General features: G+C 35.6%; 3 protein-coding genes and 1 long non-coding RNA gene across 6 annotated transcripts in view; 3 read left to right on the top strand and 1 right to left on the bottom strand.

Moving 5' to 3' along the window:
• Nucleotides 1-3,072: 3,072 nt before the first annotated feature.
• Nucleotides 3,073-7,016, top strand: LOC120335644 (uncharacterized). Its single transcript, XM_078117985.1, has 2 exons — nt 3,073-3,097; nt 3,178-7,016. The coding sequence occupies exons 1-2, from the start codon at nt 3,073-3,075 to the stop codon at nt 7,014-7,016; spliced, it is 3,864 nt and encodes a 1,287-aa protein (XP_077974111.1).
• A 71-nt stretch (nt 7,017-7,087) lies between these two features.
• LOC144429781 (uncharacterized) lies at nt 7,088-9,064 on the top strand. Its single transcript, XM_078117986.1, has one exon. It carries the CDS (start codon nt 7,088-7,090, stop codon nt 9,062-9,064), a length of 1,977 nt encoding a protein of 658 aa, XP_077974112.1.
• A 53-nt stretch (nt 9,065-9,117) lies between these two features.
• Nucleotides 9,118-11,785, top strand: LOC144429869 (uncharacterized). The gene is made up of 2 exons (XR_013479125.1): nt 9,118-9,363; nt 9,650-11,785. It is a non-coding gene; the product is annotated as an uncharacterized LOC144429869 (long non-coding RNA).
• Nucleotides 11,786-13,446: 1,661 nt separating this feature from the next.
• Nucleotides 13,447-27,328, bottom strand: part of LOC120347048 (CUGBP Elav-like family member 3) — a 28,183-nt gene continuing 14,301 nt past the window's right edge. The window contains exons 6-16 of one of the 3 annotated variants that reach the window (XR_013478816.1): nt 27,190-27,295; nt 26,737-26,839; nt 26,160-26,303; nt 24,425-24,557; nt 23,084-23,320; nt 21,172-21,231; nt 19,993-20,127; nt 19,315-19,458; nt 18,685-18,860; nt 18,061-18,131; nt 13,447-15,768 (exon numbers count right to left, since the gene is read on the bottom strand). Coding sequence is in view for 2 of the 3 variants with exons in the window: in XM_078117581.1 (XP_077973707.1) it covers nt 18,733-18,860; nt 19,315-19,458; nt 19,993-20,127; nt 21,172-21,231; nt 23,084-23,320; nt 24,425-24,557; nt 26,160-26,303; nt 26,737-26,839; nt 27,190-27,295 (1,190 nt within the window). In the remaining variant the exon portion in view is untranslated. The remainder of the gene's footprint in view (nt 15,769-18,060; nt 18,132-18,684; nt 18,861-19,314; nt 19,459-19,992; nt 20,128-21,171; nt 21,232-23,083; nt 23,321-24,424; nt 24,558-26,159; nt 26,304-26,736; nt 26,840-27,189; nt 27,296-27,328) is intronic. The other 2 variants (XM_078117582.1, XM_078117581.1) reach the window with 2 other exon arrangements.

Genomic DNA, 27,328 nt, shown 5'->3' on the forward strand with positions numbered 1-27,328 from the left:
GGTGCGCATACTTCAGTAGTACCAATATTTCAATTTCAACGAAGTTTAAATTAAATTTCAATCAAAATTAAATGTTTTCTAGAAGTCGGTATCTGATCGTTTATCAAATCATGTCAAGGCGTACCATAACTTAGTCGCAGAGAAGGTGTGCTGTTGCATATTTTTATCAAAATTGCAACGAACTTTCGGGTATACGATCCATTTAAATTTGCGTGTGATAGAAACTTAGGTCAGTCACTCAACTGACAGATTGAAGGAAATTAATTACCCACACAGCACGTCAGCATCTCGAGTGATGATCAGGGTGTGTTGCGCTGAACATGAAAATGAATGAAGGCAGATCATTAAAAGTAAATAACGAAAAATTCATTTACATTCCCGTCTGGCAATTGGTGTTATTTGGAGTGTTTGTTTTTCTTCGCTAAACGGCTCTCTTTCTTTCGAATCGCGTAAATCAGATTCAAAAAAAATTGCGATTTGAATCGATTCAATTCATAAATCTAAAAGGGGCATGCCTACTCATCAGTCCGCTTTCAGGGTCTTCATCCAATCTCACTTCCGTCGGGATATGTTTTGGCTATTTAACTCTCCCAATGTTCGGTATTTTAGTGACTTCAACCGCCTCAAAATTGATAGGACAAAATATCATCTAACCCTAACGTACTTCTTCCTTATAGTGATCAGATTTTTAGTGACCTCAGCCACCTCACCACCCGTCGGAAAAAATTCCATCCACTTCTTTCTGTTAGTGTTCAGCTTTTCAGTGACCTCCGCCACCTCATTATCCGTCGGAAGAAATTTCATTTATTTTAGTGTTCAGCTTATTAGTGACTTCAACCACCTCATTATTCGTCGGAAGAAATTTCATCAACTTCTTCCTTTTAGTGTTCAGCTTTTTAGTGACTTCAACCACCTCATTATTCGTCGGAAGAAATTTCATCCACTTCTTCTTTTTAGTGTTCAGCTTTTTAGTGACTTCAACCACCTCATTATTCGTCGGAAGAAAATTTCATCAACTTCTTCCTTTTAGTGTTCAACTTTTTAGTGACTTCAACCACCTCATTATTCGTCGGAAGAAATTTCATCAACTTCTTCCTTTTAGTGTTCAGCTTTTTAGTGACTTCAACCACCTCATTATTCGTCGGAAGAAATTTCATCAACTTCTTCCTTTTAGTGTTCAGCTTTTTAGTGACTTCAACCACCTCATTATTCGTCGGAAGAAATTTCGTCCACTTCTTCCTTTTGGTGTTCAGCTTTTTAGTGACTTCAACCACCTCATTATTCGTCGGAAGAAATTTCATCAACTTCTTCCTTTTAGTGTTCAGCTTTTTAGTGACTTCAACCACCTCATTATTCGTCGGAAAAAATTTCATCCACTTCTTCCTTTTAGTGTTCAGCTTTTTAGTGACGTCAATCACCTTATTATTCGTCGGAAAAAATTTCATCCACTTCTTCCTTTTAGTGTTCAGCTTTTTAGTGACTTCAACCACCTCATTATTCGTCGGAAGAAATTTCATCCACTTCTTCTTTTTAGTGTTCAGCTTTTTAGTGACTTCAACCACCTCATTATTCGTCGGAAGAAATTTCATCCACTTCTTCCTTTTAGTGTTCAGCTTTTTAGTGACTTCAACCACCTCATTATTCGTCGGAAAATATTTCATCCACCTCTTCCTTTTAGTGTTCAGCTTTTTAGTGACTTCAGCCACCTAACTACCCGTCGGAAGAAATTTCATCCACTTCTTCCTTTTAGTGTTCAGCCTTTTAGTGTTTTTTAATTTTTCACCTTTGGGAACACTTCAACTTCCGTTTTCCCTCCACTTCATCCGTTTCTTCCTTCAGCCTTTTAGTGTTGTCCGTTTGTGCTTCTCTGATTTGGTCTTATATATTATTCTTTTCCATACAGTTAAGATTGTTTAATGTTAAATATTGAAGTACCTGCTTGTTTGTGATATTATTAGCCGAAAAAATCGGTAAGTCATATTTTATGTGAAGATATTTCTGTATTTAGGAATTCATTTGCTGAGTGTTCCTACTTGCTTAATATATGATTTTCATTCCAAATTCATATTAGTATAGAATAAGTAAAACACTGTGTGGACAAGTTATTGTCTGCTCTTTATTCATAAGTTATTCATGCCTTCTTTATCGTGTGATCAAGTACCGGTAGCCTATACTGTATTTTGCCAATGTCTCTGGTATTTTTAGATCATCACTGTTGTGTTTTGATTATAAGTTTTACTCTTATTTTAATTGCAGTTTACACACTTCTTCAATTCATTGAGACTTTATATTGGAACATTTCATCAGTCCACTGAGACACTATTTTGGAACGCTTCATAACATCTAAGTTACCGTATTTCATTTGGTCATTTTTGAACACGATTTGGAAGTAACATCAAAACATTGTGTTGGACAGTTTCTTGGGGTTTCCAGGTTTCGGTGAGTGCAGCAGTGAGTTAAACGACGGTTATACCTACACGGCGGAACATACGACTGCGAGTCTGCGACAAAAGGGTTAAATAGACTGTTAGATTCGTAGCATCGTGAACAGCGGCCGTAATAGTAAACGATTTTGTCGATTGCTAACCAAGTTAGTAAACGATTTGGCTTTACTAACCAAGTTAGTAAACAATTTCACACTATTGCAAACAAGTTGGTAAAAGATTTCAAGATCTACTAAGCAAGTCAGTAGAACAATATCAGAATATTGATGATCAATAAACATGTTATTGTAATTTTGCGAAACTTCACCCTATCAGTGAATACAAGATATTTATACCAAGAAAAGGGAATATACATTATTAATCATGGCTACAGCAAGATCTACAAATGCAAGTGATGACGTGGACTCTAATTCTGGTAATGATATGAGAGAAAATCCCAGAAGGTCTGAACGTAGCAGAACACTTACAGAAAAAGGACAAGAATATCAAGTTAAAATGCTTCTGGAAAGGTGTAAGTCGAAATTTGAATTGTTTTCAAAAATAAGAATGAAGCTCCTGAAAAGTATTGATGATGGTGTCTCATTGCGTACTATAAAAGACGATTTGAAAACCTTCGAATTATGTTTTCATGGCTATCGTACAGCACATAAGGAGTATGTAGCACTGTTAGTTGATGCCAATGCTATTAATGAAGAAAATGATATTTTCATAAATGCTCAACATTTGTTTGAAGAATTTCGTGCTAAAGCGATTGAAGAAATTAGAAGCATCGAGACTGATAAAGATGTCAGTTCTGTACATACCAGTCTTTCAAGATATTCTCATAGATCTTATTCTTCATCATCGAGTTCATCTGTGGCGTTTAGGCTGGCTGAAATAGCTGCCAAGAAAGCCTCATTACAAGCAGAAGCTAGTTTTGCTGAAACTGAAGTAAAAATTGCACAAGAGGAGGCAAAATTGAAATCAGAATTAGCACAAGCAGATGCAAAATTGAAGTCAGAACTAGCACAAACAGAAGCAAAACTCAAAGCTGAAGCTGTAAGGCTTCAAGCAAACGTACAACAAGCTGAAATACAATTACAAGCTGACAAGAGAAGAATGAATCTGCAAAAGGAAATTGCTAAAGCAGAAGCAGAAGAGAATATTTTTGCTCAAATTGATTGTGAAAATGATAGCTTTAGTAGACGTGATGTGACACATTTTGCACCGAACGAACCTTTTGTAGTAAGTCCGCATCAATTCCATACTGCTGAACAAACTGCTTTAACGAATGAAAATTTGGTACCGGCACCTGAAAATACAGCTGTACCATTTGTTACAAATCATATGAATGCAAATCCTGCTTATTCGAACACTGCTGAAAACGAAGTTTCATATCCATTGAATTTGTCCACTGCACCACAAAACCCATCGGCAGATGGCGCTAGTAGTTCAGAAATTAAAAGACTAGTTGAAACAGTTGTTGATATTCAACAAAGGGCTTCATTGCCAAATGAAGAACCAGAAGTTTTTGATGGTGATTTATTGAAATTTCCTATATGGCTTGGAGATTTTGAAGATCTTATTGAAAGAAATGTTCGAAACCCTAACAGGCGTCTTCGTTATCTTTTGAAGTATACGACTGGAGATGCAAGAAAGGCTATTGAAGGTTTCATGGGCATAGATGATGAAAACGCATATAATGAAGCAAAAGCGACACTAATGGAGTGGTATGGCGACTCGGCTACAATATCCAGAGCTTACAAGCAAAGACTGAAGCAATGGCCTATCATACCTATGAATGATGGCGGAAAAGGAATGCGTGAGTTTTGTCATTTTCTTACTAGTTGTAAGCTATTGGTAAAAAATTCTACGTTACTGAAGAAATTGGATGATGAAGACTTAATCCAAGTTCTTGTTTTGAAATTGCCAAAGTCGACAAGAGATAGATGGTCGTCAAATGCATGTGAATATCACAGAAAACATGGAAGCTTTCCACCATTTTCTGAATTCTGTGATCATGTCAAGAAAATATCGAAAGTAACTACACTTCCTCTGTATGGAACTGGAGTACTTGATGAACTTGTGGCTAACAATAAGAAAGCTGCAAATGTACCCGTTAGAAGAAGGACTTATAATAGAGGTTCTCACTCGTACTCTATTGATGCAAGCGAAGAAGTTCACAGTTCTCGACAAACAGCTAAGTCGAAAACTACCCATTTCTCAGATTCGTGTGTGTGTTGTAAAGGATCACATGATCTGAATGATTGTACAGCTTTTCTCAAGAAATCTTACAATGACCGAATCGAATTTATCAAGTCAAATGGCATATGTTTTGCATGTCTAAGAAAAGGTCATCGTTCGAAAGGATGCACCAAAAGAAAGACTTGCAAAACTTGTGGTAAAGGTCACCCTACTGCCATACATTCAGAAGAATTCGTTCGCAAGGTCAAGACGAAGATAGATTCAAATGAAGAAAATAGTTTAACGAATGCTGATTGTAAGAAAAGTATAATCTGTCATGCATCAGAAGCTCGAGAAGTTATTCGAACTACAAGGATTGTACCAATACAAATACTTTGTGCTGATCGACCAAGTAAGAAATTAAAAGTTTATGCAATTTTAGATGAACAATCTGATACCACATTCATTTCGGATGATGTCAGACGAAGCTTGGAATCAAATGGATTTAAGGTGAGATTGAACCTTTCTACTATGACCAGTTCGACTGTGGTGGATTCATACAAGATTATGGGCTTGCAAATTTTAGGTTGTAATGGCCACAAGATAAATTTGCCTCCATGTTACACAAGAGATTCCATCCCAGTAAATCGTAATCAAATTATAGACAAGAGGGTTCTGAACAAGTATACAAAGTTCCAAGATATTCTAGATGAAATCCCGGACTGTGATCCTAATATTGATATTGGTATACTCATTGGCACTGATTGTATGCAAGCATTGCGTCCGTTGCAAATTATATCAGATGCCGACACAGAAAGTTATGCTATCAAAACAGCATTAGGATGGGGAGTTGTTGGAATGAATGATGCAGTATGTGTTGGTGGATATGCTACCAAAACTTGTAACAAAGTGATATCACATGACCTGTATGCACCTGACATCATTTCTCCTCAATTTGTACCTATAAATCAAGTTAAAGAAGTCATTAACCCTTTCATGATTTTGAGAAGTTTCGAACAAGATTTCATTGAATGCATGCACAAGAATAATATCAAAAAGCAAGAAATTGATGGTACATCGAACAAACCTATTTCTATCGAAGATCGTAGATTTTTGCAGAAGTGTCAATCAAGTATTCACAGGACACATGATGGTCATTATGAGATGTCTCTCCCTTTTCGAAACAAAGAAGTGAAGCTTTCAAACAACAAGCAATTAGCTCTCAGATGCTTACAAGGAATTAAGAAGCGTTTTGAGAAAGATGAAAGGTTTAAAGAGCTTTATTGTGCATTCATGAAAGATGCAATTGAAAAGGGATATGCTGAGAGATTGTCCGATGGTGACAATGGTAATCATGGATATGTATGGTATATTCCACATCATGGAGTGTTTCATCCTTGTAAGCCAAACAAGATCAGAGTTGTATTTAATTGCAGTTCTGAATTTGAAGGTCAAAGTTTAAATGGGCATTTGCTACAAGGACCAGATCTTACCAACTCACTGATATCAGTACTTGCTCGATTTCGTGAAAAGGAAATTGCGTTCATGACAGACATCGAATCAATGTTTTATCAAGTTCGAATTAACGAAGAAGACAGAGATTTTGTCAGATTTCTGTGGTGGGACAATGGAGATTGCACGAAAAAACCTAGTTGTTACAGGATGCGAGTCATGGTGTTTGGTTCTACGTCGAGTCCATCGTGCTGTAATTTTGTCCTCAAGAAGACTGCAGATGACTATGAAAAGGAATTTGGTGGAGAAGCAGCTCAATTCTTGAGAAAGAATTTCTACGTTGATGATGGTTTAAAGTCAGTTGATAGTGTTGAAGAAGCAACATCGTTGATCAAAGCAAGTAAGAAAATGTGTGCTAAAGGTGGTTTCAATTTGACAAAATTTGTGTCTAATAATAATGAAGTTTTACAAGCTGTTGATGAGAATGATCGCTCGACAAAGTTCAAGAATTTAGATCTTGGAAGTAACCCAATACCAGTTGAAAGAGCACTGGGTGTTCAATGGTGTATTGTGGATGACAGTTTCACTTTTCGTATTACTTTGAAAGATCGTCCTTTCACAAGGCGTGGAATTCTGTCAACAGTATGTTCAATCTATGATCCGTTCGGATTTATTGCTCCTGTTGTCTTAGAAGGAAAACGCATTCTTCAGGAGTTGTGTCGTGATAAGTGCAAATGGGATGAACCCGTTCCAGATAATTTGAAACCAAGATGGGAGCGATGGAGAAATGATCTTCATCATCTTGCCGAATTAAAAATTCGACGATGTTTCAAGCCAAGTAATTTTGGTGAAATCAAGGAAACTGAATTACATCACTTTAGTGATGCCTCGACTCGTGGATATGGCCAGTGCACCTATTTAAGACTGACCAATCAGAAAAATCAAATTCTAGAGTAGCACCATTGAAACCTATCACGATACCTCGATTGGAATTGACTGCGGCACTTGTATCTGTTCGGGTTGGAGTCATGTTGAGGCAAGAATTGAATTTTGTCAACATCAAGGAAACATATTGGACAGACAGTAAAGTTGTTCTTGGTTATGTTTCAAATGATTCTCGTCGATTTCACATATATGTGGCAAACCGTGTTCAAGAGATTCGTGATCATAGTGAGCCAAATCAATGGTTTTATGTGGATACAAAGAACAAACCAGCTGATGATGCCTCAAGAGGTTTGTGTCCAAAAGATCTACTGACCAAACATGATCGATATCTAAAGGGACCTGATTTTCTGTGGAAACCACTTACAGAGGAAAAAGAGTTTTCACATGAATTCGAAGAGCTTGATGCTTCGGATCCAGAAATACGTAATTCTGTGACATTTTTGACTGAAGTAAAAGAGCAATCCTTCCCAAGTCTTTTGGAGAGATTGTCAATGTTTTCAAGTTTATACAAAGCTCAGAGATTTGTTGTCATTTTATGCCGATGGCTGAAAATTCTTCAAAATCGTAGAAACAAGAATTTGACTTCATCTTTTGATTCAATAACTGTACAAGAGATGGAAGATGCTAAGAAGATAATTTTAAAACTTATGCAGTGTCAAGTGTATCCAGATGAAATCGAAATATTGAACAAACCTAAGAAATTCGATACTGTAAAGAAATCTTCATCATTATTCAAGCTTGATCCATGTATAAGATCTGATGGATTGTTGAGAATTGGAGGAAGATTGAAAGATTCAAGTTTGCCTGAAGAATTGAAGCATCCTGTCATATTGCCCAAGTCTCATCATATTACAATTCTTATAATCAAGCATTTTCATGAAGTCGTGAAACATCAAGGACGTGGAATTACACTCAATGAAATAAGATCTGCTGGATTTTGGATAGTTTCTGGCATTGCTGCTGTCTCAAGTTTCATACATCACTGCACAAAATGTAGGAGACTTAGAGGAACATTTCAAGAACAGAAAATGGCTGATTTACCAAAAGACAGAATGGATGATAGTCCATGTTTTTCATTTTGTGCTACAGATTTATTTGGCCCCTTCATTATCAAAGAAAGGAGAAAAGAACTCAAGAGATATGGAGTTTTATTTACATGTATGGCATCGCGTGCTGTTCGTGTTGAAATCGCCCCAAGTTTAGAAACCGACAGCTTTATAAATGCTCTAAGAAGATTTATTTGCAGAAATGGGCCAATCAGACAACTGAGATGTGACCGTGGAACCAACATGGTTGGAGCATCAAGAGAATTAAAAGAGGGTCTACAGGCAATGAATCATTCAAAAATTCAAGAAGTTTTACTTAGAGAAAATTGTGATTATTTCCCATTCAAGTTCAATGTCAGCGCTGCAAGTTATCAGGGAGGTGTTTGGGAACGTCAAATTCGTAGTATTAGAGCAGTTCTTTCATCCATCCTGGAAAAGAATGGAAGGCAACTAGATGAGGATTCTCTTCGCACTCTGATGGCAGAGGCTGAAGCAGTTGTCAATGGACGTCCTCTAGTTGTGGATAATTTGTCATGTCCTGATTCACCACTGCCTCTGACGCCTAATCATTTGTTGACTGCGAAGACAAGACTTGTATTACCACCACCAGGTGTATTTGGAAGGGAAGATTTGTACTCGCGTAAAAGATGGAGGAGAGTGCAGCATTTAGCCAATGAATTTTGGATTCGATTTCGTAAAGAATATTTACAATCACTCCAAGTTCGTCAAAAGTGGAACAAAGTTCAACGTGACCTCAAAATTGGTGATATTGTCATAGTCGTTGACGAAATTACACCAAGAAATCAGTGGAAGATGGCAAGAATTGTTGATGTCTATCCCGGTGCAGATGGTCATGTTCGAAGAGTTCGAGTTCACATAGGAGATTCAACACTCGATGAGAGAGGAAAGCGTATAAAGGATGTTCTCTTTCTTGATCGTCCAATCCAAAAGTTGATTCTTTTTTTGGAGAGTGGAGATACAAGAGAAGATTCCCGACGAGGGAGCCAGAAATAGACATTGTGAAATTGTAATTTTATTTTAGTATAGAAATAGCATTTCTAGGGGAGCCATGTAAATGATGGCTCAGCCGTCATTTTATTTATTGCCCTTTGTCGCCTCATTGTGGTACTTTAAATTGTTGCGCAAGTTTGTCTCGTGGTTGCGCCATTTTCAGGATTTTGTTGAACAGGCTGACAGGGTTTGTGCTTCTCTGATTTGGTCTAATATATTATTCTTTTCCATACAGTTAAGATTGTTTAATGTTAAATATTGAAGTACCTGCTTGTTTGTGATATTATTAGCCGAAAAAATCGGTAAGTCATATTTTATGTGAAGATATTTCTGTATTTAGGAATTCATTTGCTGAGTGTTCCTACTTGCTTAATATATGATTTTCATTCCAAATTCATATTAGTATAGAATAAGTAAAACACTGTGTGGACAAGTTATTGTCTGCTCTTTATTCATAAGTTATTCATGCCTTCTTTATCGTGTGATCAAGTACCGGTAGCCTATACTGTATTTTGCCAATGTCTCTGGTATTTTTAGATCATCACTGTTGTGTTTTGATTATAAGTTTTACTCTTATTTTAATTGCAGTTTACACACTTCTTCAATTCATTGAGACTTTATATTGGAACATTTCATCAGTCCACTGAGACACTATTTTGGAACGCTTCATAACATCTAAGTTATTTCATTTGGTCATTTTTGAACACGATTTGGAAGTAACATCAAAACATTGTGTTGGACAGTTTCTTGGGGTTTCCAGGTTTCGGTGAGTGCAGCAGTGAGTTAAACGACGGTTATACCTACACGGCGGAACATACGACTGCGAGTCTGCGACAAAAGGGTTAAATAGACTGTTAGATTCGTAGCATCGTGAACAGCGGCCGTAATAATATTTGCACACAGAATAAGAGGCTTTTACTGCTACAATTCAGTATGCACAAAAGTAACTGATACAACTTAATAAACAGCGAATAACACCTTACAATAGAACCAGCACCAGCCACGCCGTCAATGTCCTTCTGCCCCCCTTGACATGTATCCTTGCGCATTTATATCGCGCAGGACTAAATCAATCATGCAATTCATGACCATCGAACCATGAACACTACACTTCTGGCAAAAAAATCAATCTTTAACCACTAAAAATTTCAAAGCAATTGGTCCAGTATTCGAAGAGAAAAGCGATATCATCATGACGAAAAAGAAGAAGAATACTAACAACATAATATTGAAACGATCGTTATGTACACTGACGTGTCTAATAACCCGTTTGAAATTTTGATGGCGATTATTTTCGTTTTCATAGTGATGCCTAGCCTGAATTCTTAAAATGATTTTAATATAAGCCCTCCCCTAAAGAATAAGACCTGGTTGATAGCGCAATTTTTTTTTTAAATAAAAATGTATTATTTCTAAGTAAACGGATATCGGTTTTCGCATTTTATAAATATATATATGTAAAAATCTCGTAATTCTGTATTTTGTAATTTTGTTTTTGCTAAATGTAAATAAAATACATCCCCCCAAAATAAGCCCTACGCCAGTTTATTTGGGTTTCCTTTAAATTATTACATGTAACACTCTAATAAGTCTAATCAACTCGCTCATGCGTGTAACCTTTTTTCCCGTCGCGCTCTTCGAGCGCGTTCTGCTATTTCTAATCATTCCTTTTTAAGTTGTCTTAAAAGTTTTGTTACAACTTGTGTGTTGTATTCGTGAAGGATTGTGGCAGGATCTATTAATATACGCCGATAATGGCGTGGCGGCAGCGATACGGAGAGAATCCATTGCCTTCAATATTCGGCTAATGCCCGAAGATATCGATAAAGTAATTCATCACGGCAAAGAAACTTGGAATGAGACCCTGCTTTATTTTCGGGGAAAACGGTATGATTTTGGAAATAAAATATTCTAAGGTTTTACCTGACAAAAATGAACGCTTATTTGCCAGACGGTTTGTACTAAAATATATCATACCTATGTACTACAATATTATTTTCGCTATAATTATGACTTTTTCGGAAATGCGCACCGCCCCTCCCTTTCCTCCGTTTTTTCGCCTCCTATTGCGTCGCTCTTAAAAAAAAAAAGTTAGATATTGAACCTCGGTGTCGCTGCTCGATAACCATTCCTGGTTCCCCGCGACTTTTCTCCCTGACGGTTTTTCAGCCTCCGGCCTGACCCGCTAACTATCTAACGTAATTTCCTTAAAAAATTAGGTTAGTATTGAACCTCGGGTGTCACTGCTCGATAACCATTCCTGGTTCCCCGCGACTTCCCTTCCCCAGGTTTTTCACGCGTTTTAGCAGGGTTATTGGTGTTTTTTGACGGTTTTTCGCTGTTTTAAAGCGTTTTAGCAGGGTTATTGGTGTTTTTGACGGGTTTTCACTGTTTTTAAGCGTTTTAGCAGGGTTCTTGGTGTTTTTTGACGGTTTTTCACTGTTTTTAAGCGTTTTAGCAGGGTTCTTGGTGTTTTTTGACGGTTTTCCAGCCTCCGGCCTGACTCGCTTACTATCTAACGTAATTTCCTTAAAAAATAAAGTTAGTATTGAACCTCGGGTGTCACTGCCCGATAACCATTCCTGGTTCCCCGCGACTTCCCTTCCCCAGTAAAAATGTGTTTTCAGTTTTGTATTTTGTTAATTTCGTATGTTATTTTTTACTGAATGGGAAAAAATAAACTTGACTATGACTATCTTCCCACTTTGATAATCAGTGATGCAAGAGTAGGATTTACTTATTTATCCGGGGGTGAGTAAAGGCAATAGGACGGCTTAATCATATGACGAACCCCGGCCTCTAGTGCGGTTACCAGTCCAGGTCCGGGTATGGGATGAGTTAGCCAGGTATTGATTGATGCATAGACTTGATGGTGGAGGAAGCCGTAACCGAATAGCGCTTGCGTAAACCAACCTACGGCGGCGAGGAGTCCAGCAATCCTCTCGCACATAACTATTCCTACAACCGAACCTGCGAACCCACGCAGGGTAATCAGAGGTGCGGTGGCGAGCGTATTCCTAACGCTTGGCACAATGAGCCATAACGCCGACTTCACTCTTTCCCGCTTTGGTAATCACTGATGTTAAAGTACATGATAGTGAGTTGAAAATCTTAACGGGTCTTTCCTACATCAAGATAACCAAGGACTACAAATTATATTTGCGATCTTATTTATTAGCAGAAAAAAATAGGAAATGTTTCCTATAATCAAAAAAATGTCTACCCAGTACGCTCTTATATTTAAAATTTCAAAGAAATGAATATATACAATCCAAAAACCATTTTTGTGCAAAATACTGGATTTTAACACGAGATCAAACTGGTTAAAAGAAAAAAGTCATTTTCATTAAAAGTGAAAAAATTGCACGTCTGACGTCACAATTAGGAACAAAGCTGTCTTAAAATGAATAATGATTTCATAATCATTAGCGACAGCCATAACAGTCAAAACTACAAGAAAAATTTAGCAAATTTTAATGGGATTTCCAAGTTGTATCTAATCTAAAACAAACTAGAAATTCAAGCTGAGGCGCCCGTTTTGTCCAGTTGCAAGCAATACTTGAAAATGCTTTAAATTTACCCCATTTTATATTGTAGTGTGATTTTCAATATATGTACAATATATACAAAATGACTTGAGGCAGCATTAGGAATTGCTACAAGACATCTTATCTGATTCCGTGAATACAGGATATTTATCATGGAAAGATGGGTTCTAACAGAATCCTGATATTGGCCCACCCAGACTAGCTTTTTACTTTGGTTATTTAATGTTAGATATTGTTACATTCTGGTTTTATGGCAATCCAAACCAACATAACCTAAACAAAATTAAAGGAAACAGATTGATAGGCCAATAACCTCAACCTAACGGAATAAATATGTAAATCCTATCCAATAACCAGAGTCAAAAAAAAAATAAATCAGAAATAAAGTCTTGACTGATAGCAAGATAAAGTCCGTTTACAACTTCAATTGTTTTGAAGTCATTTCTCAGTATATCTTACCAGATTTATTGTTTTTTAATCAATTATTGTTCAAGTATTTTTACTTCATTTATTACATCCGTGAGGGCCAAAACAATATAGGGTATCGGTAAATTCCTGGCAATTCCAAAAACTTTTAGGACTTCATGGACACCCTATATCTTATAGAATGAGGCCTACAGGAAGGAAATAGCTAACAAGTTAATGTTTCGAAATTTGAAGACTTCAATATAGAGTTGTATATTTATCTAGAGATAAATCGGAGACCATTGAGCTGGTAATACCACTTTTTTATTAAAAAGAGACACTTTTCCATACCCCCTCTCAGAAAAATATTAAATACACCAATGTTGACAGCAGCAAAATTGTGTCCGCCCCATAAGAAAAGAAAACAAAAACTCTGTTTATAGAATGATTTTGGTCCAAAGACTTGCAACAAAGCAAAAAAGCATGATTCAAAGCAGCAAAAAAGAATAAAAATAATAGGTAAAAAGAGCAAAAGAATTGTCAAAAAAAGTCATCGATAAATTTGTTGGGATTTCACTCTGTGAGAAGAAAGCTGATGATAATTCTCGTTTCATTTGCAGAGTAGAAAACTAATTACCGAGATAGCACACATTGAGTTAACTGGCTCACTTGGGAGAAGGTCAACGGGGAATTCCCCCTCAAAGCCTGAAAATTTATTGGTACATCATATTTTGTATATATGACGACAAGCCCTTTATTACATCATATGATGTCATAACAAAGACATATGGGAAGATAATTAAGAACCTTGCAGCACAATCAATCTAAGTTATTATTACATCACATTATGTAAATTGTCTTTGAAAAAATAGATATTAAAGAGCAAAAAATTGTGGAATGACGAAATTTTATCAGGTGTTTAAGATTCAGTACCATGCGGCAATAAGAAACAAACAAGCGTAAAAACTTTATAATTAAATGAGTTGAAAGAAAGAAATATTAAAAACAAAATAATTTATGTACATTTCAAAAAAAAAAAAATTGACTTCATGGGCTTTGAAGAGTACGCCAATTAATTAAAAAAGACAGTGCTTGAGCTGTTTCTAATGTATGATTGAGATAGTTTGCGCATAAAATTGTATATTTTTTTGCAATTTGGTACTATTTTGCAGGGAGTTTTTAGTATCACACAAATAACTACCACCTTAAAAATAGAAAGCACTGTGCTATGTTACACTTGATAAGTCTTCAATATAGCTTTTATAATGGGGAATTTAAACGGATTTTAGATAGCGTATGATTTCACAATTATACTTGGGTCCGAGGGAGAGGAAAGCCTATAAGATAATTAGATTCTCCCGTCAAAATTTGTCAAATGATTTTATATCTATGCAGGAGGAGAGGAAAGCTGATAAAACAGCAGAAGTCTCTCATCAAAATCCAAATAGCCAGCAATCCAAATACATGGAGTAATATTGAAATACAAATGCTTCATTTACTCAATTCCTCATATCACGCTTCATTTAACATCGACACGCTTCAATGGATATTTAATTATGATTAGCGGCATTGAAATCGATACACATTAGAATTTTTGCCTGCCCAAATAAAACGAGTAAACATGTTTTGTGCGAAAAAGCTGTCACAAAAAATTTGAACTAATTATCAGTGGCCGACATCAATTTTGTGCAACTTATTTAAAATATCACAGCACCGAACTGGGTATGAAACCTCCAGAACCATTTAGGTTATCACAAATAAAATGAAAAATAAAAGTACCATCAAAGTTTTGGAAAACTTTTTGCAACAATAAAAAGCAAAATGATAAATGTAATTCAATAATCAATGTAACAGGTGATATATTTAGTTTAAAAAACACAGTTTCGGGCCTAAGAGAGGATAAATGGTCTGGATCCTGACAACAAAATAGAAACAAGTCAAATCCTATTCACTTCACTAGTTGCCAAATGCTAATAAGTAAATCAATGAAGCATAAAACTACATAACTGTTACTTCCCTTTTGGAACAGAATTATTCTGGCCAGTTATGGTCTGCTGATCACCAATAGTGTTCCTAATTCCTATTTGAAAGAAGATTACTCTGGCCAGTCACGGTCCATTGATTACCAATAGTGTTCATTTTTGAAAAGAGAATATTCTGGCTAGTTATGGTCTATTGACTCTCAGTAGTGTTACTTTTTGGAAGAGGATTATTCTGGCCAGTCATGGTCTGTTGATTACCAATAATGTTCATTTCTGAAAGAGGATTATTCTGTCAAGTCATGGCCTATTGACTATCCATAGTGTTTCTTTTTGAAAGAGGATTATTCTGGCCAGTCGTGGTCCACTGACTCCCAGTGGTGAAAAATTCTGAGTGGCAGAATTTGGACCAGACCTTACACATATATCAATTGGCTTATTAAACATTACATGACAAATTAAGTAAGGGTTAATATTGTGTCATGGTACAAGTGAAAAAATTCTTTAATTATATTATTTAAAATCCATGAAAATTAACCCTTACCTTACTAAGGGGTGGGATAAAAGACTTGAAAGAAAAATGAACCATAAAAAGTTGTAAAGCATTTCATTAATGTATACAATATCATATTAGCAAGTCAATTCAAGAAATAAATAAAATAGACAGCTTCGAAATTTAAAAGTACCGTCGTAATAAAGAAATAAAAATTGATTAACGAGAGGATGAATGATTCTTCTTCGTAGTACTGTTGTGGAATGTTTCCATTGTTGAACTCTGAAATAGAAAAGATGAAGATTATTTTGAACATCATCCTTGCTAGTACATTCTAGAAATTATAAAAGTGTTTGGGATAGGTAGGATTGTTTGTTCTCATTGTTGGTTGAAGGAAGTTTGTACGCCCAGTGATAAAGAAAATATGAGACCAAAAATATAAATTTCTAAACTATTGTTTGATGTAGTAAACTGAAATAGCCTAAACATATTGCAATGGGTTAAAATGAATGAACGATAGTTCTACATCTGTATAATAACATTATTGATAATTTTTTTTTAAAGAGGGGGTAGGGTTAGAGTTAAGTTAGATGTTATAGCGGTGAAAGATTTGGTTAGCTGAAATAGGTAACACGGAATACGACCCACATATTTAATGTGTAAATGGAAGACAGCTCGAATATACGTAATACTTGACATCGGAGTATATATCCAATTTCAAAACTTATCAAACTTTAAACAACACTATAATTGTGCATTACAACGTAAAACAAATTACAGAATTATACAATATGTAGTAAGACCAAAACATAAGATAAAAAATATATAAACTGTTTTGCGTAAAAATACCCTTTTTCCCCCTATTTTTTTATCATATATCATGGGATTTTTAGTTTATTCTAGAGGAGAAATGCCCAACCGTAATAGTTTGAGCGGTGCCACAATGCTAGCGCAAAACTGTTTTCATTTTGTTGAGCATGAATTGTCTGATCATAATGCGATTTGGAATCTACCAATCAAAATACCACTGGAATGATAACTGGGGGCCATGAGTGCCAAAAGCCTCCGGAAAGGGGCCACGAGCCATGAAAGGTTGGGAACCATTCTTCTAGTAACTTCAGCATCGTTACAGGAGTAGTTAATCAATTCAGCTGTTCCTAATACAAGGATTCGCCAGTTTTGATAAGGTGAATACTGAACCTTCAAAAATTTTAAATTGAATATGATATAAATTCTGACTATAACTGTTACAGATTGCCCCTATGATTGGGATGTTAGCAGGAAAAGTAAAAGCCTAAGTTCAAATCATGTTTGTGTATCCATGGTGCTATAAAATAAGACAGGTGATACAAAACAGGGAAAAAAAATTTGATCTTGAAGTATCTGTGTTTATGAGTTTTATTTGGGACAGATTCTGAATTTTTCAGCGCAATGGTAAATTAAACAAAAAACATTTTAACATACACCACAAACATTTGTATAAGGAGACATACTAACAACACAATAAGACAAGAAATTATAAACAGCCACTACGAATCGATGGGAACCTGCACAATAAAGGTTGTTACAGACGCTTAAAATAAAGTACAATCCCCCAGCGCAAATGCTCGGAATTAAGAAGAAAACAGCTCAAACAACACTGTTCATATTTTGAATTATCGGGAAGTAGCAGAAGACAATATAGTTGTATCTTGAAAGCTTATACCTCAAGGATCTATTTTTAACTGATGTCATATTTATTTTAGAAAGTGCATGAAACTTTTTTGATAACTTTTGTGAATACTATGTATCTATATTTTGATATGTATATTTGTTTTTAGACATTCACTGTTTGGGCATCACTGGATGAATTAGGATTTATGAAATTTTATTGTTTAATTTGTTTATGAACAGGCTTCATCTAGTAGGCGTTGTTGAAAATACTTGATCTTTCATGTACAGTAAAACTTAACAAACGTCGCACAACCTGGTGTGTATAGTCCCGCATTTTTTCTAAATTTGCCCCAAAAAAATAATCGATTTAATGCATATTTGGCTTATAAAATTTTAAATTGTGTTCTGATTGAATAAAAGTATTCTTTATTTGATGGTTGATATCCAATATTTATTCTGGGAAGAGACAACCAAATTAAAATGTACTATTATATGGTAGGTTACATTTTGAGTATGCGATTAGTTTAACAGATCATCAGTTGAAATGAATTAACTTGGATATAACTTTAATCAAAAATGAGAAAGACTTGATCTACACTAGTATGGATTTTTTTTGTGTGAAAATGAACTACTCTCTACAAATGAGACTCCCTATTCATTACAAGACTCACCAAAACACAAACAAAACGTAAAAAACTTAAATTACTGCACAAAATTGGGGTTTATGAACTTATTTCACATTTATTATATTAACTACGGAAGATATTCATGCCTACTTGAACTCAGCAATGACCACAACACAAACTATTTTTTACTAAATAATTTTAACCACATTTTTACGCACATACTGACAAAATAATTGACACTATATATTTCATCACGACACTACATTATATCCATGTTGGACATTGAATAACAGACCTAACTCGCCTTCACTTTTTCATCACTGTATGTCACCAGAGAGGCATATTCTCCGACTAACTCAAATTTAACTGAGGGAAAATGAAAAATAAACATAGTAAGTATTCGGAAATGGTGCCAAATACATCCAATCACATATTCATGGCAGAATAAATAAATCTGATTTGGTGTTAAAACATTCTGTCAATCATAATATCTAGCAGAAAGCTGAAATTAATGATTCATGTAAATAATATATTATGGCCGTTCGGTTATTCCCAATAAATTAGAAAATATCAAATTAAGTACAAGCAGAACTGTTAGGATGCAAACGATATAAGATTCTAAATTCTGAATTGCTCTGTTTTGAAATGTGTATGACATTTCAAAACAGAGCAATGAATATTGAAATTGAATTGAAAAGACCACAATTTTTAGACATCTAATCAATATAATCTTATCTATAAGAATATCTTATCTGTTCTTTCAATCAAAGATAAAGTGGGAAGATAAAAAATATAACTGGACAGAGATTTGATAAAGGTTATATTGTTTGGTTCTACCAGTTATGCATGTACGCAGTGTAAAAAATTTGCAACCATTTGCTGTTCAACAACAACATTATCTTGAAGTTGTGAGACTTACCATAGTTAAATTTATTGGAATGTGGTTACACTGGAACAAATTCATAAATCAGTATGGTCTGCTTTGCTCCTTTGGTCTCTTCAACTGGACTTTAAGTCTTTTCATTCCAATCTGGAATCCGTTCATGGTCTGGATTGCAGTCTGAGCACTGACTGGATTGTCGTAACTTACAAATCCTGGAAAAAAGAGTTTGATAAGTTCGCTTACGAGAAATAGTATGTATACACAATATTTATCATAGTAAGCGGTGAAATATTTGATTAAAATAAATAAAATAAAAACTGTATATGAAATCATTAGATAAAACGACACCTTAACTTACAAATCCAGAAGAAGGAAAATTTGCATGAGTTTAGGATATGATATACATATTTATTCTGTGAGAGAAAGAGCCGATGAGATGCGCTAATCATATGGTGAACCACGAACTCGAACCGATTACCAATTCATGTTGGGTATGGAATGAGTTACCCAGTTATCTATTTCAGATGCCTGGACTTAATTATTCCCTATGAGATTCGAACCCACGCAAGGCAATCAATCTGAGGTGCGGTGGCGAGCATATTCCTAACGCTTAGCACGATGCGCCACAACATCAATCTTTTCGTAATAAATTTGAAAATTTTTTACCAAAACACTTGCTCTGGTTCGTTGCTCTATCAATGAACACTTTTGCAGAAATAACATTTCCGAAAGGTTGGAAAACATTTGCAAGATCAGCATCCGTGAACTCTTGTGGAAGATGGTAAATGAAAAGATTGCAACCTTCCGGACCTACAGATGAAAAATATCAGATTATAAATTTTTATGCGACTTATTGTACACCTTTAACTCTGAACAAGTCTCTGTATAGGAATTTACTGATAACCACTTCATTTTTATGAGGACCGGATTGTTTCCAGGTCAGCATTACCAACTACAATTTATTGCAATCTTTGAACAGAGAATTCTTTTAGGAAATATTTAACCTAATAATTAAGAATACCCTAAAATTAACCTAATAAATTAAGAATAATTTTCTATAATAAGTAACTTTGTATTTTTCTTGAAGTTAATAAATCAATTAAATGACGAAAGCTCAATTAAATGACAAACCACTGACTATTGGCGAAAAAGCCAAAATGGAGAAATGAAATTTATATTATATTACAGGCAAAAATCAAATTACTATCCTTGAAATAGTGGCACAGCGCAACTGTAGCAAAGTATGCCAAAAAGAGAATACCATATGGGACATGGCCAAATAACACAACTAGTAAAGTGCAAAAAATATAGGTTTATCTCTAAACCAAAACCAATTTTACCCACCTTCTTTCTGTGGTGCAGTCGGGCTGCTGATAACAGCTGGTGCAGCTTGAGTGGGAGTGATTGGGGTCAGTGGGGGCTGAGCAATGTGTTGGGGGGCTGGTACTTGAGCGTATTGTCCTGGTGGCACATACACAACTGTAAAAAAAGAAAAATATGAAATAATGATATAAAGCAGTGGTTCTCCAATAATGGGGCGCCCCACACAAGGGGCGTAAATAATTTTTTGAGGGGGGCGAGAAGTTGACTGGAAGATTTAGAGATAAAATCATAATTTTTGGATTTACACTGGCATACAGCAAGATGAGCATATATGTAACAAGTTTCCCCAAAAATAGGACTGGTTCGTATTTCAATTTTCTTTCAAAAATAACACTAGGGCTACTTTTTAGGGGGTGTCTTTTATTTTCATTTATTGAAAACAAAATTGCAAAGTAGAGAATTGAATAACACGTTTTTATTCCTCTCCAGGCTTAGTTCAAGGAAAGGACTTATATTATAATCATTTATAAAATTCAGGCCAGGTCTTATTTCCAGGGAAACATGACAGTACCGAGCAAGTTGGTAGTTTCGCAACTTTTTTATCAGTACCCATTTTAGTAACTCCTTGCTTTGAGTAAACTTGCAACGCTTAGTAAAGGACCCGAGATCTTGCTTTAAAAAAACTTGTATAGGAGGATTCACATATTTATTCCGAGGGAGAGGAAAGCCAATAAGACGACTTAACCATATGGCCAACCACGGCCTCTCGTCCGGTTACCATTCCATGTCGTGTATGGGATTAGTTTACCTGGTATGAGATTCAAAACTGCAAATCAAGACTGAGACGAGCCTTACTTAGGCTATCTTATCACGGCGGTGTGGCTCATCGTGCTAAGCCTATAGGAATACACTCGCCACCACACCTCTGGTTCGCAGGTTCGAATCCCATGCAGGGATAGTTATGTGCGAGAGGATTAGGAAGGTTCACGTAACCGCTGGTCGATTACGGCTTCCTCAACCATTAAGTCCATGCTTCCGAAAACAAATAACTCACTACTTATACCAGACATGGAATGGTAACCAGACGAGAGGCCGTGGTTCACCGTATGGTTAGGCCGTCGTATCGGCTTTCCTCTCCCCTCAGGATAAATATGTATATCCCACCCTACTTTGAGAAAGCATGTAAAAAACAAATCATACCTGTATATGGTTGTGCATAACTTGGTGGCTGCATCATCTCCATGGTTGGTGGAGTTTGAGCTGAAAATTAAATTAAAATTGATTAAATTGATGAATAATTTAGAATACAGACATGAGTCATCGTTGTGATTTTAGTAATGCATGGAAGAAGAATTCATGGCTGATCAGTAATGTGAAATTGTGGGGAAAAAGATATAACCATGCTGTTGTTGTTGTTGATCACAACCATTAACACTACAGAAGAGGAAAGAAGATAATATGGTTTAATGATATGGCGAACCACGGCCTTTTGTCTGGTCGCCAGTCCATGCCGGGTATGGGGTTAGTCAGTTAATTGTTGTCGTAAGCATGAACTTGATCATGGAAGAAAGCGGTTATGTGAACCACCCATATAATGATGTTTCATATAAATTTACTCTTGTGTACTAAACCCTATCAAGGTATTGAGTACATTTTCACTCACAGCATAGTTTCTGAACTATAAGATACAAACATTGACTGCAAGCATAATCCGTGTGACGTGAAACCAAACACTAAGTGATGTACTCAAATAATAATTCAAAATATCATGAAACTAATGTTTGTAACAATTCGAATCAAAATCAAGGATATATTGCTAAACATGATCATGGGCACATAAAAAAAGCAGGAATAACCCAATTAGTAATATAAAATATCAGTAAAATAAAGGGCATTGCATACATTTAATATTCCAGGCATACTGCTGGAACTCAAACGGTTGGCCTAAATATTCTTTTTAAATCAGGTTAATAAATTATTAACGAACACCATTAGGTGTCCAATGTTTTTGATCAATACATTTAACTTTGCATAGTAAATTTCTTCTTGTGTCAATTCAAAACTTTAGGAACCGAATAACTTCATGGTTTTGATGGAACATACTCTTTCAATGAAATATTAAAAGATATTCTTCATCTCTAATTCCTCCAAAAATAAGGAAATAGTATTAAAGTGTGGTGTAAGAAAGGAATGAATACTCAGACCACAAAATTGGTACTGAGGTAGATATTTATGACTGAGAGCATGAAATCATGATTTTAAAATGTCATACCACCAAAACAACTCTAGTAATGGTAGCACAATTTAAAGTGTCCTGGAGGTACATAAACAACTGTAAAAATAGAAGATATGAAATATTGATAGAAAAGGGTTTTGACACTTCGATTCCAAACAAGCTTGCAAGGCATTTTATTTTGTTTTCATGCTTTCAGTAAGTAAAATGTGCCTGTGCCCACCATGCCCTTCTTGGGCAAAAGGGAGAACGACACAATGTCCCACTCGCCCGTCCGCTATTGGAAGAGTATGTTTAGTACATAGATACAAACATTCATTGATTGAAATTACAACATGTTCATTCAATACAACAGCGCAAGATGTGAAATGATGATTGTTATGGTTACAAGACATTCAGATTTTAGTCAAGAAGTAAAGAAACTTTAAAGTTGACTGTTTGCTTCAAATGTCACTTAAAAGCAGTAGAGATATAGCAATATTACCAAATTGAACATAGATCAGAAACAAATTTTTATTTTCTGAATTATTATATTATATTTATTGTAATAAGGATAATGGTATGATTCAATTTACAAAGAGTTTGAAGAAACTTGCTAACTTTGAATTTGAGCATGCAATTTTTAAAAAGTGAACTGGCTTTTGAAATGAATGGGCGTTCTAGATAGTAAATTGTGGCAACAGTCAATTTTGATTGAAAATCATGATCATCACAGTAAGTTACAAATTTAAATTCAATATTTTGATTTCCAATAAGAATCGAATTGAGTTGCTTAAATTATAAAATATGGCAACAGTAACAATGATTAGACTGTCATCAACAGAGAGTACAATGAATTGACTACCGGTAGACATTTTGTTAGATGGAAAATACACTTACATGCACAAATACTGACAGTGTCAGGGGATCCATTTTGCACATTCATGCTATGAGCACTTGCGGTGGTCACAGGGGCTAGCCTAGTACCTGGGTAGGCCTGTAAAGGATAAAGAGCTTCTTGTGGGGTTGCCAGTCCGTTGGCTTGGGAGACAATAGGTGGTGGAACGAGATTCAAAGTTGTGATGGATGCAACAGGACTTTGCGGAGTGCTTGGAATTCCTGCGATTTGAGTTGGACCTGAAACAATGGAAAGTAATGGTTTAAGCGTTAGAATTGTGTTGGCATTACAAAGTGAGGTGCTCCCGAAGTATGTGTATCAAGACAGCCTGAACATAGTATGTGTACCAGGATAGGGCTGCTCAGGTTGTGCATCATCTTGGTATGAATACTTCCGGAGCGCCCAAAGTAAATATCTAAAAGTCAAATTCCTTGACCCCCGCCTCCCCCGGGGTGTAATAAATTGATTGGCAATGCCAATCCAAACGATCTCTGTTCCTACAAAAATAATGGCTCCTTGTGCGGGATCTGAGGAAATGACTTGAATGAGCGTCATAAAAATAGTTAGCTTTGTTGGAATGGAATCATGTAAATTTAACTGATTCGCTAACTTTTGTGTTATTAGATAAGCCAAATTGGATTTTCATTTTTTATATTTATTCTTTAGGAGAGAAAAGACAACGAGATGGCTTAATCTTTTATCAAACCTCGTCTGGTTACCAGTTCATGTCGGACATGGTGATACCTAACCAGTTATTTGTTTCAGATACGTGGACTTCTAGATAAACTATATCTATCTAAGATTTACATATTTATCTTGGGGCAGAGGAAAGTTGATAAGACGGCTTAATCATATGGCAAACCATGGCCTCTCGTCCGACCACCAGTCTGTGTCCAGTATAAAAATAGCTAACCAGTTACCTGTTTCAAATGCATGGACTTGGTAAATAAACCCTATTTATTTATTTCTATGCCAATAGAAAAAAGTAGAGGCCCTCTTATAGTATAGGCACGGCGGTGTGGCTCCTTGTGCCAAGCGTTAGGAATACGCTCGTCACAGCACCTCTAATTACTCTGCAAGGGTTCGCAGGTTCGAGTCCCATGATTACGTGCGAGAAGATTGCTGGACTCCTCGTCGCTGTAGGGTGGTTCACGTAACCGCTGGTCGGTTACGGCTTCCTCCACCATCAAGTCCATGCTTCCGAAAACAAATACCTAACTAATCCCATACCAGACATGGAATGGTAACCGGACAAGAGGCCGTGGTTCGCCATATGGTCAAGTCGTCTTTTCTCTCCCCCGAATAAATATATAAATCCTATCCTATCCTAGTAATACACTTACCATTGGCAGTTTGCATTACAGATCCAGGAGTGAGATGGCCCAGCTGTGTGGCAGTTGTAAGGGCTGTGGCAACAGGAGACCAACCAGCAGTAGGCATGACTCCGGGGGCAGCGACTATAGGGTGTTGAGCCATCTGTAAAATAAATTTATAAGTTTTACATTTAATTTAAACTAGGATTGGTATCAGGCATTCTTTCTATTAACTTTTTCCTATAATGCAGTTGTTCCAAACCTTTTCGATATATTTTTCCCACTCTGGCTTTTGTTAAGTTTGAATATCTTATAATGTGTGCTTAAATATGGGGGCTCCCGAAGTATGCGAACCAAGATGGCGGACATCGGAATGTAATATGTGTACTAGGTTGGGGTTAGGCCATAATTTTAGGTATAAATACTACAAGAGGCTCTTGGCTCGTCTTCGAACTGATAATAGGACTAAAAGAAGGAAATTTGTAAAAAAATTATCGCCTAACCCTAACCTGTTACCCATGTTACGTTCCGATGTCCGCCATCTTGGTTCGCATACTTCGGGAGCACCTAAATATGTATTACAAGGCGCTCCCGAAGTATGTGCACCAAGATGGCGCACAACCTGAACCCTAACCTGGTACACATACTAAGTTCAGGATGTACGTCATTTTGATGCACATACTTTTGGCGGTCCTATTACAATAATGTTAAACAAAATTAATGAAGCTTCATCATTTAGAATAAAATCTAATATGATTAAATAATGAATAAATAATAATCGAAAATTTCAAATTTCTCTTCAAATAAACAAGAAATATATTTGTAATTTAGACTTCTATGCTAGAATAATAAACAAGGTTGAGGTTATACAGCAGTCAGGGACACACTACAGAAGAAATATGCCATGCTGTTTGCCCATGTTTCACCGTACTGAATAATTTATGCGAGAATTCTTCGTAGCTAAACAAAGGCCTTTTGAAACTGCATGCTCGAGTTACTTTTAAATTCAATTACGAAGCCATGATCCATATGGTTTTGCCAAGATGGCTAATGTAATAAAATTAAAATTTAATGGAAATTGAAACTTTAAAAAGGAGAAATTACAAGATAAATAAGACATTAGGGAGTATTTTTCAGCTGGAGTATTTTTTAGAATAAATATATTTTCGAAAATTTTTTACTGTAATGAATACCATACAGACGCAATACCTCATTGCTCATCAGCCCTACATCATGACTAAAATGATGAAAGTACTCTGACGACACGTTTGGGCATTATGACAGAATACTATATGATCACATTTATTTGTATTTTCCAGTTATCGTCAGTAACTTTTTTCAAAAATTTTTAATCAAGAGTGAATGCTGGAATCTTGCTCTGAGCAAATTCTCTCAAATAAATGCCCCCCTTGCAAAATCTGCATACCTCACTGCTTTATATAGGGTGTCCTTGAAGTCTTGAAGAAATTTAAAATTGCGAAAGTAATTTATCAACACCATGTATTATTTTTGTAAAAATTCTCAAACAATCACTGACTAAAATAATAAACCTGGTTAAGATATATTGAAGAATGAAGCGAAAATACTTAAACAATTACTGATTGGAAAAAAAAAACCTGGTTAAAATATATTGAAAACTGACTTCATAACAGAATTGAAATTATAAAGGAACTTTATGGACACCCTGTATATCATTTGCCTGCTCTTACTTTATTTAAACTGATTAGACTCAGAAATACTACAGATCGCAAAGCATTCGTTTTACCTGTGGCAAGGGGGTTCCATATGGTCCAAGTTGCAGAGTCACTGGGCTAATCAAGCCGTAGTTCTGAGCCATTTGCTGCATTTTTCTAATCGCTCTTTCCTTGTCTGTGTCAGCAAGTTTTACAACGATGCTTGACGACGCTCCCTATATGAAAAAAGACAATTTAGAATTAATTTATGGAAACATTAATTAACCAAAGTATATGGAAAGACTTTTACACTACAAGTGTATTTTCATTATTCAAATTGTTGTCACAGGATTTGGTACTTTTTAAAATAAATAACTGAAAGATGTTAGTAAAATGTTATAATATTACAAAACCAACTTCTGAGAAGCTGTTAAATTGCATTATACAAAATGACAAATATAAATTATCGTTAAAATAAAGCAACTACCCAGAATACAACACAAGGCATAAAAAGCTGTTTAGAATTTTCGATTACCAATATATATGATGAATTAAGGTGCATGATATTTTGAAATGTGCCAGACAATGGCCTATCATCAAAATAAATAAACCTTTTTCCTCATACCGGCTGCATATTAACTCATTCCAAATAAGTGTCTTGCTACTTACCGGCATAGTTTGACTTCCATGCAGGGATTCAATGGCAGCTTTGGCAGCAGCATTGGATGACAGTTTCACAAATGAACAACCTTTGCTTTGTCCATCAGGAGTTCTGTGAGAATATGGGATAAAATAATGAAATACAATTCATTCATTCATATATTCGTGTACGAGAAAAACAGAAAAGACTCATTTTTCATTCAAGTTTGCTTATAGCAAATGAGTACTAATAATAGAGTTTCGAACGGCACTAAACTCTAAGAGTTATGTCTTTCTTTGTGCACAGATGCCAGTCATTAATATAGCATAGATTTGGAATAAAGAGGTAAATTATAATCAAGACTTGGACACTTTTCTCTGTATTTTTGTTACTTAACTATATGGAATAACATAATGGCTCCATTTGCACAATTCATCAAAAGCAAAAGCACTCATTCAAATTCAGCAAGCATTTTTGGTTACCTGAGAATAGTGCATTCTTCGATGTGGCCGTATTTTTCAAATATTTTTCTGACGTCATCTTCAGTTTGTCGCTTACCGAGCATTCCAACAAAAAGTTTTCTGTCTTCTGCAAATATAAAATAAAGATTTGTTTATAAAA

This window comes from Styela clava, chromosome 11, assembly GCF_964204865.1.
Source record: "Styela clava chromosome 11, kaStyClav1.hap1.2, whole genome shotgun sequence".
NCBI lineage: Eukaryota > Metazoa > Chordata > Ascidiacea > Stolidobranchia > Styelidae > Styela > Styela clava.

Bases quoted from the DNA above. Each gene is read 5' to 3' on its own strand.
- LOC120335644 (XM_078117985.1), top strand. From the start codon at position 3,073: ATGGCTATCGTACAGCACATAAGGA. The intron at 3,098-3,177 runs GTATGTAGCACT...ATTTGTTTGAAG, and splicing joins TATCGTACAGCACATAAGGA to AATTTCGTGCTAAAGCGATT.
- LOC144429781 (XM_078117986.1), top strand. From the start codon at position 7,088: ATGTTGAGGCAAGAATTGAATTTTGTCAACATCAAGGAAACATATTGG.